At 48.7% G+C, this 17463-nt stretch overlaps 1 protein-coding gene across 1 annotated transcript in view; it reads right to left on the bottom strand.

Annotated features, from left to right (window-relative positions):
- Positions 1-17463, bottom strand: part of LOC117780127 — a 119854-nt gene that overhangs the window by 30461 nt on the left and 71930 nt on the right. The window contains 19 exon segments of the mRNA XM_034616539.1: positions 57-671; positions 732-1067; positions 1132-1449; positions 1507-2520; positions 2581-2877; positions 2937-3278; positions 3348-3665; positions 3723-4049; positions 8141-11338; positions 11406-12995; positions 13079-13408; positions 13729-14037; positions 14113-14451; positions 14516-15145; positions 15215-15538; positions 15617-15943; positions 16323-16640; positions 16708-17034; positions 17102-17434. Coding sequence (XP_034472430.1) covers positions 57-671; positions 732-1067; positions 1132-1449; positions 1507-2520; positions 2581-2877; positions 2937-3278; positions 3348-3665; positions 3723-4049; positions 8141-11338; positions 11406-12995; positions 13079-13408; positions 13729-14037; positions 14113-14451; positions 14516-15145; positions 15215-15538; positions 15617-15943; positions 16323-16640; positions 16708-17034; positions 17102-17434 — 11592 coding nt within the window.

Below are 17463 nucleotides of genomic sequence, written 5' to 3' on the forward strand. Positions count from 1 at the left end.
CTGTAAAGAGTTGAGTTTGTAGCCTAAGCAAGGAACTGAGACTTCAGGTGGCTTACGTTGCTGTTGACAGCGCACGAAGGGATTTCCGGACATGCTCGAGGGGCAGCTGCAGAAGGGACTGTGGTTGACCACATTACAAAGGGCATTAAAACCACAGGTGCCTGGACAGGGATCACGACACTTCATGTTCTGGCACGCCAGATTGGCAGCACAGTCCGAGTTCGTCACACATTCCGGACGACACTGAGGCGGACTGCCAACATAATCAGAGAGACAGGAGCACACAGCAGTCTGTTGCACCACACGACATTGGCTGTTGGGTCCACAAGGCGAAGGCTGGCAGGGATTCTGTGAAGTAGGTGGAGCCACAGGGCGACATTCGAAGAAGGCATTGCCCGACATCTGATCCGGACATCGACAGATGGGCACATGGTTAGTCACTTCACATATGGCATTCACACCGCAGGTGCCGGGACAGGGATCAATGCACTTGTTGCGTACACAGGCGCGATTATGGGCGCAGTCTGTGTTCAGCACACATTCGGGACGACAACCCACATATGGATCACCCTGGTACTCCGCTATACAGCTGCATTGACCATCCCGACACTGGGCATTGGGACCACATGGCGAAGGATTGCAAGGATCATCCTTAACCGGCGGCGTTGTTGCTGTAAAATTGTTGGATAGTGAACATCGATGAAGTAAGCTATTTTCCAGAGAACACCTACGAGCTGGAGGCTTTGGACTACAATTGGTAAAGGGGTTACCAATATAACCCTCGATGCAGGCACAGAGGGGAGTGTGGTTGATAACGCTACACTGGGCATTCAAGCCACAGGCACCAGGACATGGATCGCGACATTTCTGATTAATGCACGCCTGTTGACTAGGACACTCCGAGTTGATGGTGCACTCTGGACGACAGTTGGGCGCCTGACCAATAAAAGTAGCCAGGCAGGAACAGGCGGGAACGCCATTGATGTTTCGGCACTCGGAATGGGGCCCACAAGGTGTGGGTACGCAGGGATCACGCAGTGGTTCACGTTGTTCTTCGATAGGCGGTGCTGCAGAACACGAAGCGACAACCGGATAAAGTACGGGTTAAGCGTAAGGGGATCAAATGCTTACGTGGTATGGGGAAACACTTGGTGAAGGCATCGCCAGTGAAACCACCGATGCAACTGCAAATGGGACTGTGGTTGCGCACACGACAAATGGCATTGCTGCCACATGTGTTTGCCACACAGGGATCGACGCACTTTTGATTGAGGCAAGCCTTGTCGGTGGCACACTCTGAGGAGATGGTGCACTCGGGTCGGCAAGCGGGTGGTTGACCTATAAACTGTGGCAGACAGGAGCAAACCGCCTGTTCGTTAACGACGCGGCATTGAGAGTTGGGGCCACAAGTCGAGGGCTGACATGGATTCGAATACTCCACAGGTACAGCTACAGCAAAGAATTTGGTTAAGACTAGACTTAGGGGGATAAAGGAGTTGTCCTTACGTTCAGCTGGACGTGTGCAGAGGCGATACGGATCGCCTATGTATCCGGGCAGACAGTTGCAGGAGGGCAAATGATTGACTACCTGACAGTTGGCATTTTGTCCGCAGGTGCCCGGACATGGATCCTGACACTTCTGTTGCTGGCAGGCTCTATTCGACGGGCAGTCGGAGTCGAGAACGCACTCGGGTCGGCAGCCATCGTAGGGATTGCCAATGTATTCGGGCAGACACTGACAAGAGCCAGCTCCATCGCGTTCCCTGCAAATGGCATTTGATCCACAGGGACTCGGATTGCAGGGAGTGCGCACTTCAATGTCTCGTACGATCTCCGGGCTGCACTGCATGAAGGGATCTCCGCTATATCCCTGCTGGCAAATACACTGTACCGTATGACTGACCACGCGGCACTCGGCATTGAGGCCACAGCGTCCAGGACAGGGATCCGAGCACTTCTGGTTGATGCAGGCCAATTGACTGCTACAATCTGAGCTGGTGACGCATTCGGGTCGGCAATTCGGCGGACGTCCAATGTAGGTTTCCAGACATGAGCAGGCTGGTGCCTCACCTATGGCACGGCACTGTGAATAGGGTCCACAGGGCGAGGGACGACAAGGATCGATAGGCTGAACATCTTTCACGGGTTCAACTAAGAAGTTGGTCATATTGTAAAGAGCTTCTTTAGGAATTGCCATGTGGATTATTTGCTTACTTTGGGGTTGGCAACGCACGAACGGATTTCCTGTAAATCGGGTGGGGCAAGTGCAAAAAGGACTGTGATTAGCCACGGCACAATTGGCGCCGACGCCGCAAGTGCCAGGACATGGATCACCACAACGTTGATTGAGACACGCTTGTGTGGGCGCACACTCGGCATTCGAGGTGCACTCCGGTCGGCAGGTGGGCGGTGCTCCAATGTAACTGGGCAGGCAGGAACAGACGGCCTGCTGATTGACCTCGCGACATTGAGAGTTTGGACCACATGGTGATGGCTGGCAAGGATTCGTAGCAACAGCTTCTGTAGAATGATGACGCAGGTTAAAAGGGACAATTTGAAAAGGACTTTACTACAACGTACTCGGCACGGGAGAGCAGCGTATAAAGGCGCTACCAGCGGTACCATCTGGACACCTGCACATGGGAATGTGGTTGATGACATCGCAGATGGCGTTCTCGCCACAAGTGCCTGGGCACGGATTCAGGCATTTGCTGCGCAGACAAGCCTTGTCACGCGGACAATCGGAGTTCAGCACGCATTCCGGACGACAGCCGGCGTACGGATCACCATGGAACTCTGGCAGACAGCTGCAGACGCCATCGTTGCATTGGGCATTGGGACCACATGGGGAGGGTTGGCAACGATCAACGTATTCGTCTAGATATCATAGGTAGTTAGAGCAACGATTATGAAGACCTATCATTGGGGGGACTCACTTTGGACAGGCTCTGGTGGTGCCAGACGACAACTACTGAACGGATCGCCCGTATAGCCCGTGGGACAGGTACAAATGGGAGTATGATTGATTACGTTACAGTCGGCCGCATAGCCGCAGGACCCGGGACAAGGATCGATACACTTTTCCCGTATGCAGGCCATGCTCGAAGAGCATTCGGCGCTGATGGTGCACTCGGGTCTACAGTTGGGGGGAGCACCTATGTATTCCGGCAAACACGAGCAGGATGGCACGCCCTGGACATTTCGGCATTGACTGTTCAAGCCACATGGCGTCGGCACGCAAGGATCACGATGAACCTGCTCGATGGATGGTGCGGGTGCTGAGTTTGAAAGGGGAATCGATTTGTTTAGGTAATTACTCAAGAGAGATTTCTCGGGGAAACGCTTACGTGGTAGGACATAGCAACGGGTGAAAGCATCGCCGGTAAAACCGCGACGACACTGACAGAGGGGACTGTGGTTGCGAACACGGCATTCGGCATTGATGCCACAGGTGCCGGGACAAGGATCCTGGCAACGTTGGCTAATGCACGCCTGTTCGGTTGGACACTCGGTGCTAAGGACGCACTCTGGTCGACAGTTGGGGGGCAGACCGATGTACAGCTCGAGGCAGGAGCAGACTGCTTGACCATTGAGCTCACGACACTGCGAGTTAGGACCGCACGGTGAGGGGCGACACGGCTGTGTGGGTTCGGCTTGACGTATAGCTGTAAGGGGTAACTTGTAGTTGATTTGCAGCGGCACAGCAGAGAGTTTGGTCTTACGTTGAGCTGGTTCCACGTGGCAATAGCGATAGGGATCGCCAGTGTAGCCCGTGCGACAGTTGCAAGTGGGTAGATGATTGGTTACCCGGCAATCGGCATTGGTGCCACAGGTACCGGGGCAGGGATCGCGACATTTTTGCTGCTGACACGCCTTGTTCGTCGGACAGTCGGAGTTGCGTACGCATTCGGGACGGCAGGATTGATATGGATCTCCAAAGTAGTCCGGGAGACATTGGCAGGCGCCGATACCATTCCGTTCGCGGCAAACAGCATTTGATCCACAGGGATTTGGTTCACAGGGTGTGATTTGATCATTAACGATCCTTTCTAATCTCGGTAACAACGTTACACAGAGTGGAGATTGAGAAGATAGAGTATGGGAGAGAGAGAAAGTTTTTGGCAGAGACTTTAATAACGTTTCTTCAGTTTTAGTTCTTTGCGTTTTTAGTACGAACCGAAGTTTTGGTGTTTAATATGCTTTTGTTTTTGCATGTTGATTAATCCAATTTTGTTTGATTTGCGGTGGGATTATAGCACGGATTAAGTGTTGTAAATCAAGTTAATTTTGTTCTCACATTGTTTAGTGTTGTTAAACGCAGTGCGGTGTTTTCAGTGTTGCTGTGGTAATTGCAGTGTGTGCATTTTGCAGTGCTGCAGCGTGCGCAGTGTTGTTGTAAATTTGTGTGCAGTGTTGTGTAACGTAACAATCACACGTTACGTTACACATTACGATAAGTAATTAAAACAAATGGTACGTGACGTCTCTTATAACAATCGATTTATTGCAGTTTTGTTAAGATCTTTTGATTATAATTGTTTAAAATTTTGGAACTACAGAGTTATAATAATCTAAATACATTAACTTAGGTCTAATTAATTAATAAGCGCTGTTTAGTTTTGGTAATTGTGGACTAGTATTTGTTGTTGATAATCCTTTGTTGCATTTACAAATGAGGCACAATTTTGTTTTTGTTTTGAATTGACGACGACAACAAGGCAGTACTCAATTTGAAGGTTTGCGGGTTAGGGTATTCGAATTCAAAAGTTAGGAGAGTTCAATTGGTGGTCAAGTACGAATTTTCTTATAAGTATAAAAGCTTTTCATGGGTCCACAACAAGTTTGGTTTTTGTTTCGGGTCTTGGTCAAAATATTACTTCCCAAAGCGTGAACAAACAACATAATTAAGGTCAAGTAAAGGGTTATGTCGATTCAAGGCATTTTATTTTTGGGTGAGGCATTTTATGTAAAAGGCGTGGCAAGTTTGCATATTGTATATTGAGGCGTTAAAAGGCATATATAAGCATTTCAAATATAAAATATATTATAATTGTTTAAAAACTAAAAGCTAATTAAAAACTTTGACTATTGCCGCACACAAACACTTTCAGAGGCAAACAACAATTCAGACAACTCGTACAGAATGCAGTGCTCTGAAATTTGCATTTCGCTCTAGTGTTGTGAAATGTTGCAATGATTGTGTATAAGAAACACTTTTATGCAATGCAATGTGCCTGTGCGTGCGATAATCAAAATTTTTAACGTAATAACAATAAGTGTAAGAAACTGTTGGAAATAACTATGAACGCATTAGAACGAATTGCAAGTGTATGTGATTCTTTTGTGGTGTTGGGTGGTTGTGCAATACATAGAACTAGTGGAAATGCTTGCTATTGCTTAAAATATGCTATTGCTTATATAAAAAATATGTTGAATTTTTAAATTGTTTATGCAGAAAGTAAGATCAATCTGATTTTTTAGACTGCCAATCGATTTTTTGTCAATAAAATAAATGTAAATTCGAAATTTTGTAAATATCTTCTAAAAATATTGAAATATAGCTGTACTTTCAGCCTCAGTAGTTCGAAGACTTATTTCTGATCACTGCGGACGGCAGTTCGCGTTAGTGACGAAAGCAGCACGAAGGGTGCGAAAGGCGACTAACTATATATACAGCTAAGTTGGAAAATTTGCTACGACTGTCCGATCAGATCGAGTTATATACCGATCGACAGGTTTAGTTCTAACTTACAAAATGGCGTACTAAAACTTTTTCTAACCAACCCGGGTCATGAGATACGGGGGTGTAAGTGGGAGGGGAAAAATTTTGATAATTGCAGCTTATGGGGCCGTTGGGGCTTTTTGGTAAAATTTTTTATTTTTTAAAAATTCTACTTAAAAATACGCGTCGATTGATACCTCAATCACCCAAATCCGATAACTGGTTCAAAAGATAAATAAATTTGAAAATTTTAGTGGACTCAAAATGAAATGAAAAGTCAGTTTGTTTGTCTGTTTGTCTGTTTGTCTGTTTGTCTGTTTGTCTGTTTGCATCAAAGCGCTAAAGAAGCTTAAATGTAATGATGGGGATTGATTCCTTTTCAAAAATCTAGAAATGTTTGTTCTACGACTTTTTCAATTTCCCGCTAGTTTAGCGGGAAAACGCTAAATCCCGCCAAAATTGAAATCTCAACAGTTTCCAAACCATAGAAGCTACAGATATGTTCTATATATCATTAGAAAGGTGTGTTTGAGGCGTAGGCTTTTAGGCGTACCTTTAAACTTTTTTTCTAAAGTACTCAGGTAACATTTTACAGGTGAAATAAAGTTTTTTAGCTTACATTTTGGCGATTTCTGACAAAACGGCTCTAACGATTTTTGTTAAATTTTAATATGTTGTAATACGTACAATTTCGCGTTTTTTAGTATATGAAACATAAATTTTGGTTGAGGGGTTCGGAAGATATTACCTGTTAAGTGAATAAATACATTTTTCTATCGGTCGAAAATTACGTTTTAGTACGAAAAACTTTTTGGTTTTATGAGATATCTCAACCAAAATGATACAATATGCATTTAACTTGGTTTTATATATTCTGACCAAAGTTGGTTCAAATCGGACCACTATATCATATAGCTGTCATAGGACCGATCGGGTCAAAATTAGGTTTTAGTATGAAAAACTTTTTTGTTTAATGAGAAATCTTAACCAAACTAATACAATATGCATTTAACTTGGTTTTATATATCCTGACCAAAGTTGGTTCAAATCGGACCACTATATCATATAGCTGTCATAGGACCGATCGGTCCAATATTAAGTCTTAGTATGAAAAACTTTTTTGTTTTACTAGATATCGTAACCAAACTAATAGAATATGCATTTATTTAAGACTTATATATCCTGAACAAAGTTGGTTCTAATCGGAACCACTATATCATATAGCTGTCATAGGACCGATCGGGTGAAATCCAAGTCTTAGTATGAAAAACTTTTTTTTTTCATAGTAAGTACGAGGTCTCCGACAGTATAGTATGCGAGCAGGGAGCGGGGCCCCCTAGTTTTTCTTTATAATTAAAGAAAAAAAATTTTTTAAATATGAAATACGTTCAACAACTAAATTTTTATATTTTACTATTTGCCTGCATTAATGATAAAGTTACAATGTCAAAAGCAAAAGCAATTGCAAAATTTCTGATATCCACAAAAAAACCTCTAAACGAGGTAAAGTCTAGTGATTTCTAGACCCAAAATTTCTGATATCAATTTTGTGACGACAAAATTCAGTTTAATCTAAAATTTTAAATAAAAATAAATTATTATAAAAAACGAAAATTGGCATTCGGCACTGCGCAAAAGTTATTTTATGTACAAAAGATCACCCTTTTACTCACAGTGCACAATGCCAATTTTCGTTTTTTATATTAATTTATATTTTTATTTAAAATTTTAGATTAAACTGAATTTTGTTCGTCACAAAATTGGATATCAGAAATTTTGGGTCTAGAAATTGCTTTCGTCACTAGACTTTTACCTCGTTTAGAGGTTTTTTTTGTGGGATATCTCTTTCACCAGTACAAGTATCTATTTAAATGGAAATATAATCTTAATTTTTTGAATTTTATATTGAAAAATTTCTGTTTTTGTGGGTTTGACAAATGAGTTTGCACACTTTTGCAAGCATTTCCATAGGTATATAGTAGTTAATAATACAAATTTAACAAAACACAAAAAACATTTTTGAACTCGAACTAATGCATTTTTTGAGAAAAGTGAAACTGAAAGATCGTTTGGGGTAAATCACTTTAGATCAGGGGGAATTTGGCATCAAATAATACATATATGTCATAGTAAAAGATCTAGTAAAGAAATAAATAAGGAGCTTCGATAATATTTAGTAGACTCAACGCGATTCAGTTTCACTTTGAAAAAATGTTCCCTATCAAGGCGTAAACAAAACATGTGTCATTGCGGTGTTGTTCTTATAGAAGCTTTGGCGTTTTATTAAGCGAGGGTGAACGCGTGGAAGTGGCTGAACGTGGTCCGTTAAAGCAACCTTAACCAAGCTAGCTTACGCCTTGACCTAACTGACGAGAGCTTCTCTCGGAGAGTGTGTAATAATTGAAAACGGGTTCCTACCTTGTTCACGTTGACAGCCGGTGAATGGATCTCCTGTGTAGCCCACATCGCAGGTGCAGATGGGTTGATGATTGGCGACATTGCATCGGGCATTGAAGCCGCAGGCACCGACACAAGGATTTGCGCACTTCTGGCGTATGCACGCCTTGGTGGGGGCACATTCCGGATTGATAGTACACTCGGGTCGGCAGTTGGGTGGGGTGCCAATGAAAGTGGCAGCACAGGAGCAGGCTGGGTTACCGTTGAGCTCCTTGCACTCCGAATTGGGTCCACAAGGCGAAGGCACGCAAGGATTCTCTGGCACAGTCGGCGTTGGCTTACGTTCCTCTTGATAACAGCGTGTGAACGGATCTCCCGTGTAACCCGTGTTGCATGAACAGGAAGGATTATGATTGATCACCTGGCAGCGTGCGAATTGTCCGCAGGCACCTGGACAGGGATCGACACACTTCTTCTGGATACAGGCCGTTTGCAGGGAGCATTCGGAGCTGACAATACATTCGGGCTTACAGGCGGGCGGGGAGCCCAGCATACCAGGTTGACAGGCACAGACTGCACCCTGCGCAGACACATGGCATAAGCTATTGGGTCCGCAGGGATTTGGCTGGCATGGGTCCTTGGCTACAGGCGTCTCTTGACGGCAATGGACAAACGGATCTCCTGTATAGCCTTGTAGGCAACTGCAGATCGGTATGTGATTGGAGACATCGCACTGAGAGTTCTGGCCACAGGTGCCTGGGCAAGGATCGACGCACTTCTTGTTCAAGCAGGCCTTGTTGGGGGAGCAATCGGTGCTCAATGTACACTCGGGACGACAGCCAGTGTAGGGATCACCGTGATAGTCGGGGAGACAGCTGCAGATGCCATTGTGGCACTCGGCATTGGCGCCACACGGTTGCAGATCGCAGGGATCCACAGAGACAACAGGCGGTGCTGGTGTTCGCTCTTCGATGATCTCGGCGCACTGGACAAACGGATCGCCAGTGAAGCTGTCGCGGCACGTGCAAATTGCCAAATGATTCTGTATGCGACATTCGGAGTTGATGCCGCAGGAACCGTCACAGGGATCGCGACACTTTTCTGCAATACATGCACGGTCCGAGGCACAATCGGTGTTCACAACGCACTCGGGTCGACAGTTGGGTGGTGCTCCAATGTAGTTCGCCAGACAGGAACAGGAGGCCTGGTCTCCACGTACACGGCATTCCGCGTAGAGACCGCAAGGCGATGGTTGGCAGGGATTCTTATCCTTGACGGTATCTCTCTCAGCAGGGATTACTGGCGCTGGATAACATCTGGCGAATGGATCGCCTGTCATCTCTAGTGGACAGCTGCAGATTGGATTGTGGTTAATTACCTCACACTTGGCATTCGAGCCACAGATGCCGGCGCAAGGATTTGCACAACGGAACTTGTGGCACGCCCTGTTTTGAGGACACTCGGCATTAACTGTACACTCCGGTTTACAGTTTGGCGGCGCTCCGATGAACGTTTCCAGGCACGAGCAGACAGCGAGTCCATTCGAAGCTCGACACTTGCTGTTCGCGCCACAAGGCGATGGACTGCAGGGATCAGCAATGGGTCCTGGTGTTGGCGGCTCAAAGCGACGACAGTTGGAGAACGGATCTCCAGTGTAACCGTCATTGCAGACGCAGTTTGGCACATGGTTGATGGCATAGCACTGGGCATTGGAGCCACAAATGCCTGGACAGGGATCCTGGCACTTGTTGCGTATGCATGCCTTGTCCGCGGAACAATCCGAGCTGAGTACGCACTCGGGACGGCAGCCCTCGTAGGGATTGCCCTGGTACTCATCGACACATTTACAGGCGGCGGCTCCGTTACGTTCAATGCACTCAGCATTGGCACCACATGGCGATGGCTCGCAAGGCTTTGGTTGTTCCGCAATCTGTTGTACGCATTGGACGAAAGCGTTACCAGCATATCCCGGCGGGCAAGAGCAGGAAACGGAGTGTGCAATGACGCGACACTCGGAGTTCGTGCCACAGGAGCCGGGGCAGGGATCGCTACACTTGTTGTTGATGCATGCCTGCGTGGATGGGCAATCGGGATTGATGATACACTCAACACGACAATTGGGAGGCGCTCCAAAGAACTCGGGCAGACACTGACAGACTGGACCCTTGCTATCCGCCTTACAGATGGAGTTGGGTCCACACGGCGTTGGCACACATGGATCACTTTGCGGCGTCACCTGATCGTTTTCATTGGACCTCATGATTTCAAAGCAGCTCTTGAATGGATCACCGGTTGTGCCTGGTGGACAACCACAGATGGGACTATGATTGATGACCTCACAACGTGCCTCGATACCGCAAGCACCTGCACAAGGATCAACGCATTTCCTGTTTACACAAGCCTGCAATGCGGAACACTCGCTGGAAACGACGCATTCGGGTCGACATTGGGGCGGGGCGCCAATGTAACCCTCGATGCAGGAGCATACAGCGTGACCATTGATATCACGACACTGACTGTTTGCTCCACATGGTGAGGGCACGCAGGCCTTGACCTCGGGCTCGGGCTCGATTACTTTGGGACGACAGTTGGTGAAGGGATCTCCCTCGTATCCCAGTTGGCAGGAGCAGACGGGAATGTGGTTGAGTACCTCACAGATGGCATTGTTGCCACAGGTGCCTGGACAGGGGTCAACACATCTATTTCGCATACAAGCCTTATCCCTCGAACAGTCGGCAGATTGTGTGCACTCGGGACGACATCCCTCATACGGATTTCCTTGATAGTTGCTTTGACAACGGCACTCGCCACTGAAACAATCAGCATTTGGTCCGCAAGGATCGGGACTACATGGATCACCGGGTCGATCAGTGACCACTTTCACCTCTGGAAGCTTGCTGCAACGGATGAATGGATCACCAGTAAAGCCTTCGATGCAGTTGCAAATGGGCAGATGGTTAAGCACATGACACTTGGCCTCAAAGCCGCAGGAGCCGGGACAAGGATCGCGACACTTCTGATTAATGCACGCCTCGGTGGATCCACACTCCGAGGTCAATACGCACTGAGGACGACAGTTCGGTGGGGCGCCAATGAAGTCCGGTAGGCACGAACAGGCCGGACTACCACCAACGATTTGACACTTGGCATTGGGACCACAAGGCGAGGGCACGCACGAGGGTACGGGTGGTTCGGGTGTGGTTGCATCATGCGTAATCGCTGTAAAAGGGAAAACAAAAGGATTCAACTTAAATCTTTGCACATAACATTCACTTGGAGTACTCACGGATCCTGCTGCACTGCACGAAGGGATCACCGGTCATGCCGCGCGGGCATGTGCAAATAGGACTGTGGTTTTTGGTGGTGCAGATGGCGCGCACTCCACATGTATGAAGACAGGGATCGAGGCACTTGTTGTTGACACAGGCGCGATCTGTAGAGCACTCAGCGCTGACCACGCACTCAGGACGGCAGTTAGGCGGCTGATTGACATAGCCGGATTGGCAGGAGCAGACAGCCTGGTTGTTGATGCGGCGACAATTGCTGTTGGGTCCGCAGGGGGATGGCACACAGGGGTTCACAGGTGGAGCTGGCGTGTTAGGTATTGGACGGCAGCTGAAGAAAGGATCTCCACTGTAACCTGTCGGGCAGTTACAGTTGGGCACATGGTTATCCACCGTACAGATAGCAAACTCTCCGCACATATTTGCACAAGGATCGATGCACTTGAAGTGCCCACAAGCCTGAGCTGGACTACACTCATCATTGGTCTCGCATTCGCGACGACAGCCCCTTTGGGCATCGTAGGGATTACCCTCGAAGCCTTCGTGACAGTAACAGGCGCCGGCTCCGTTTCGTTCCCGGCACTCGGCATGGGGACCGCAAGGGGAGGGCTCGCATGGTGATGTAGGTGGTTGTGTGGGCAGAACTGGAGCCATAAGTTGGCAGCCAAAGAGTGGATCTCCCTCGTACCCATCGGCGCAAGAACAGACTGCATTGTGTTGTACCACTTGGCAGATGGCGTTGCTACCACATGAGCCGGGACAGGGATCAACGCAGCGTTCCTGCTGACAGGACAGATGATTCTGGCACTCGTCGTTGTTGGTGCACTCTGGTCGACAGTTGGGTGGACGTCCAATGTAGTTTTCCTGGCAGGAGCAAGCAGCCTGCTCACCGATCTCACGGCAAATGGAGTTCGGTCCACAAGGCGATGGAACGCATGGATTCTCCGTGGATTTTGCAACATCCTTAACACAACCTGAGATTGGATCGCCGGTCATACCGGACACACAGCTGCAGATGGGATTGTGATTAACCACCTGGCACTTGGCATTGTTACCACATGCCCCGCGACACGGATCGGCACACTTCTGATTGATGCAGGCACGATTCTGTGCACACTCAGAGCTGACTACACACTCGGGCTTGCAGCTTGGCGGGGCACCGAAGTAACCCTCTAGGCAGCTACAAACCGCATGGCTGTTCTGATCATGACACTGGCTGTTGGGTCCACATGGAGATGGCTGACAGGGATTTTCCGGTCGACGGGTAGCCACCTCAACAAGGGCACACGAGCGATGCGGGTCTCCTGAATAGCCATCGAAGCACATGCAGTTGGGAGCGTGATTCAGAACGCGACACTCGGCATTGATGCCACAGGCACCAGGGCAAGGATCCTGGCATTTGTTGTTGATGCAAGCACGAGATCGATCACAGTCAGCATTCTGTACGCACTCCGGACGACAGCCGCTGTACGGATCACCAAAGTATTCGGGCTGACAGGCACAAGATCCAGCGCCGTTACGTTCCCGGCAAATGGCATTTGCTCCACAAGGGCTGGGATTGCAGGGATTGCGTGGCGCTTCCGTTGGGGTAACTAAATCAGGCGTAGGAAGGAGGGAAAGAAAGTAAATGAATGTTAGTTCAACGACAAGATTTGGGTTTCCGGTTGAGTTATACTTTGTTGTATAATGGCACAGCCGGCGGAAAAGGGATCTCCGGTATAACCAGGCTCGCACTGGCAGTTCGGATTATGCTTGATGACCGTACACTGGGAGTGTAGACCGCAAGCACCAATACAGGGATTGGCACAACGCTGGTTAACACACGCCAGGTTGGCCGGGCAGTCGGGACTAGTCGTGCATTCGGGTCGACAGTTGGGTGGCCGTCCGAGATAGTCGGGCAGGCAGGAGCATGCAGGTGAACCGCGTATGTCGACGCATTTGGAGTTGGGTCCGCAGGGTGAGGGGTGGCAGGGATTACCGGTATCTTTGGGTTTCGTAACATCCACTACATAGCCAATCCCAATTCCGTACAATAGATTTAAGTAAAGTTGCATACACATACACAGTTACATATTACACAGACACATAGGAAGATCGGATGGATAGTGTAGAATACATAAATTGGAAGAGAAGTACAACATTAAGGTGAAGGATATATATACATGCAGGAAAGAAATAGAGAGAGAGAGAGAGTGAGCTTAAACCAGCTGGACAAAAAACTATATTTAATTCGTTAACTACCTTTACTAAGATCAAATTCAATCCCATTTTACCCCAGAGTCCAACTGGTTTAGCTTACTCAGTTTAAGGACTACTCATGCTTACATTTGATACGCGTGCATCGATTGAAGGGATCTCCGGTATAGCCAGGGGCACAGGAACATGCAGGATAATGGTTAATGACCTGGCAACGCGCCTCAATGCCGCAAGTGCCTGGACACGGATCCACGCACTTTTGATTCTGACAGTTAAGGTCTTGTGCACAATCAGAGCTAACAACGCACTCGGGCCGACAGTTTGGAGCGGAGCCAATGAAAGAGGGTTGACAGGAGCAGACGGCATGGTTGTTAATCTCACGGCACTGACTGTAAGGACCGCAGGGTGAAGGCACGCAAGGATTCTCATCACGCACAGCTACGAGTAGGAAGGCGTAAAGGACGTTCAGTTTTTTTTTTGTGTTTGAGTTTTGTAAGATGATGTGAAACCTACGTGGCGCGGGAAGTTGGGGTATTTCACGGCAGGCACTCGATGGGTTTCCAGTGTAACCGACGAGACAGTGACAGCTGGGCAAGTGATTGGACACGCGGCATTCTGCATTCAAGCCACAAACACCCGGACATGGATCCACGCATTTCTGGTTGATGCAGGATCTGTCGCGTGCACAGTCACTGTTGACCACGCACTCCGGACGACAGCCGCTATACGGATCACCGAAGTATTCTGGCAGACAGGTGCAAGAGCCGGCGCCATTGCGTTCCCGGCACTCGGCATTTGGACCGCAGGGTGACGGTGAGCAGGGAGTCAAGCGCTCATCTTGAGTGACAATTGCTAAATAAGGGAATGGATACCAGATAAGCTCGAGTCACAAGCATCGATGGGTGATATATCTTACGTTGCGGATTGCAGCCGGCAAATGGATCGCCTGAGTAGCCGCTCTCGCAATTGCATACAGGTGAATGATTCACCACATTGCAGTAGGCATTGAAGCCGCAAGAGCCGGGACAGGGATCCTTGCAACGCTCATTAATACAGGCCAGGTTAGCCGGACACTCGGAGTTTTGTGTGCACTCGGGACGGCAATTCGGAGCACGCCCAATGTAGTTCGGCAGACAGGAGCAGACGCCCGTTTCGCCAATAACGCGACACTGGGAGTTGGGACCGCAGGGACTGGGCACACAAGGATTTTCATTGGCTCTTGATATATCGAGCTCTTGTTGCCAGGGTGCACAGCGTACAAAAGGATCGCCACTGTATCCGGCAGGGCAGGAACAGATTGGATTGTGATTGGTCACCTTGCAGACGGCCTCGTTGCCGCAGGTTCCAGGACATGGGTTCACACAGCGCAAATTCACACAAGCCTTGTCCTGAGCGCATTCGGAACTAACCGAGCACTCGGGACGACAGGCGGGTGGGGCACCAACATAGTTGGCAACGCACGAGCAAACCGCATGACCATTCACCTCACGGCACTGGCTATACGGACCACAAGGCGATGGTTGACAAGGTTGTACAGGTGGCGCCACTAAGGGATTAGACATTGGAATTACTAAAGTGTTCAGGGCAGACTCTTTGCAGTTAGGGAATACTCTACATTGCGAAATTTTGCGGCAATATTGTGATGGGTTGCCCGTAAAACCGGAGGGGCAACTACAGCTGGGTGCGTGATTGATCACATGACATTCGGCAGCGACGCCGCAGACTCCTGGACAGGGGTCACGGCACTTGTTGTTGAGGCAGGCACGATTCTTCGAACAGTCGCTGTTGAGTACACACTCCGGACGGCACTCCGTGTAGGGATCCCCGCTGTACTCGGGCAGACAGGTACAGGAACCGACGCCGTTGCGTTCCTTACAGAGAGCATTGGCGCCACAGGGACTCGGGTTGCATGGCTCGGCGATTTCAGGCGGCACAATTACTACGGGAAGTCAGGGGGAAAGAGGGGGCAAGCTTTAGTGGGGGGAAACTAAGTGTAGGTAGCGGGTACACGTCTTACTTTGTGGACTACACTCTGAGAATGGATCACCGGCATAACCATCGAGGCAACGGCAAATGGGTCTATGATTATTTACAAGGCATGTGGTCTGAATGCCGCAGGTTCCCACACAGGGATCCTGACAGCGCAAATTAATGCACGCCATGTTGCCCGCACACTCGGAATTTGAGGTGCACTCCGGTCGGCAATTTGGCGCCCTACCCACATAATGTTGCAAGCATGAGCACACGGGTTGCTCATTAGCCGCCGACACCCGACACTGGGAGTTGGGACCACATGGCGAAGGCACACATGGATCAACGCGATCACTTACAACTGGTCGAGGTTCTACTTTTACCATACCAATAACACCAATGATAACAGCATGCACCACAATAAAAGCCACATAATAAGATTGTACATATAAAAGAAAGATATAGATATAGATATATATATATAGATAAGATATAAAGTGTGGATGATAGGATGGGATGGGTTTCAGCATGAGATGATATATAAGGTAGAGCTCTAAAATTTATCGATGCAACTGTCTATAACAAATGGTCATTATCTATGAACTTTCTTCTCTTATCTTCTCTTATTTTAGAGTTGCATATCACTATCCAATTTAAGTTAATAGAGCAGCCTCATCGATATATTTTGCAACTTCCTTCAATGAGAGGGTGTAAAGATGAAAGGGTTGTGGGGTTGTCTTTGGATTTCTTACTCTCTTGGATTAAACAGCGTACGAAGGGATCACCAGTGTAGCCAGGACTACAAGAGCAGATGGGATTGTGATTAACGACACGGCAGAGGGCATTGTTGCCACAGGTGCCGGGGCAGGGATCTTTACAGCGTTCGTTGATGCACGCCTTATCCTGGCTGCACTCGGAACTGCTCATGCATTCGGGTCGGCAATTGGGTGGGGCACCCACATAATTGGACACACAGGAGCATACGGCATGGCCGTTCAGTGCCCGACAATTGCTGTACAGGCCGCACGGTGAGGGTTGGCACGGATTTTCGGGCACAATAGGATCAGGATCTGCGACACAAAGTGTGGCTATTAATATGAGGATTGTTTTGAGTTTTGGGTTTCGATGGGGTCTTACAGCGCGGAGTTTCAGGTATAAGATGACAACCAACGATGGGGTTTCCCGTGTAGCCCGACAGGCATTCGCAGTTGGGCGCGTGATTAATGACGGCACACTGGGCGCTATGACCGCACATTCCCGGACAAGGGTCGACACACTTTTGGTTGACACAAGCGCGAGATTTGGGGCAGTCAGTGTTGATAACACACTCTGGTCGGCATTCCACATATGGATCTCCGTAGTACTCTGGCACACATCTGCAAGCGGCGGCGCGATTGCGTTCCTCGCAGAGCGCGTTCAGGCCACAGGGGCTGGGATGACAGGGTTGTATTGTCTCAATAGGTGCTGTGAGAGGGTAACAGAGAGGGGACTTGAGTGGAAATTCGCTAGGCAGGGAAACCCGAGGACATACTCTCAAGGATTTTATAGCAGCCGGTAAAGGGATCGCCTGTGTGGCCAGGCTGGCACATGCACACCGGTGAGTGCGAGCTGACATGACAGATGGCGTTGTTGCCGCAGGAGCCAATGCAGGGATCGGCACAGCGGGTATTCATACAAGCCATGCGGGCAGGACACTCCGAGTTGATGCTGCACTCGGGACGACAGGCAGGCGGACGTCCTATGTAGTTGTTGATGCAGGCACAGACGGCGCCTTGGCTTGAGACCTGACACTGCGAGTTGGGTCCACAGGGCGAGGGCACGCAGGGATTAATCGGTCGTATGGGATCGGGTAAGGGCGTGGGCTCTATAAGCATAACATATTGTATTCGAGAC

This window comes from Drosophila innubila, assembly GCF_004354385.1.
Source record: "Drosophila innubila isolate TH190305 chromosome 2L unlocalized genomic scaffold, UK_Dinn_1.0 4_B_2L, whole genome shotgun sequence".
NCBI lineage: Eukaryota > Metazoa > Arthropoda > Insecta > Diptera > Drosophilidae > Drosophila > Drosophila innubila.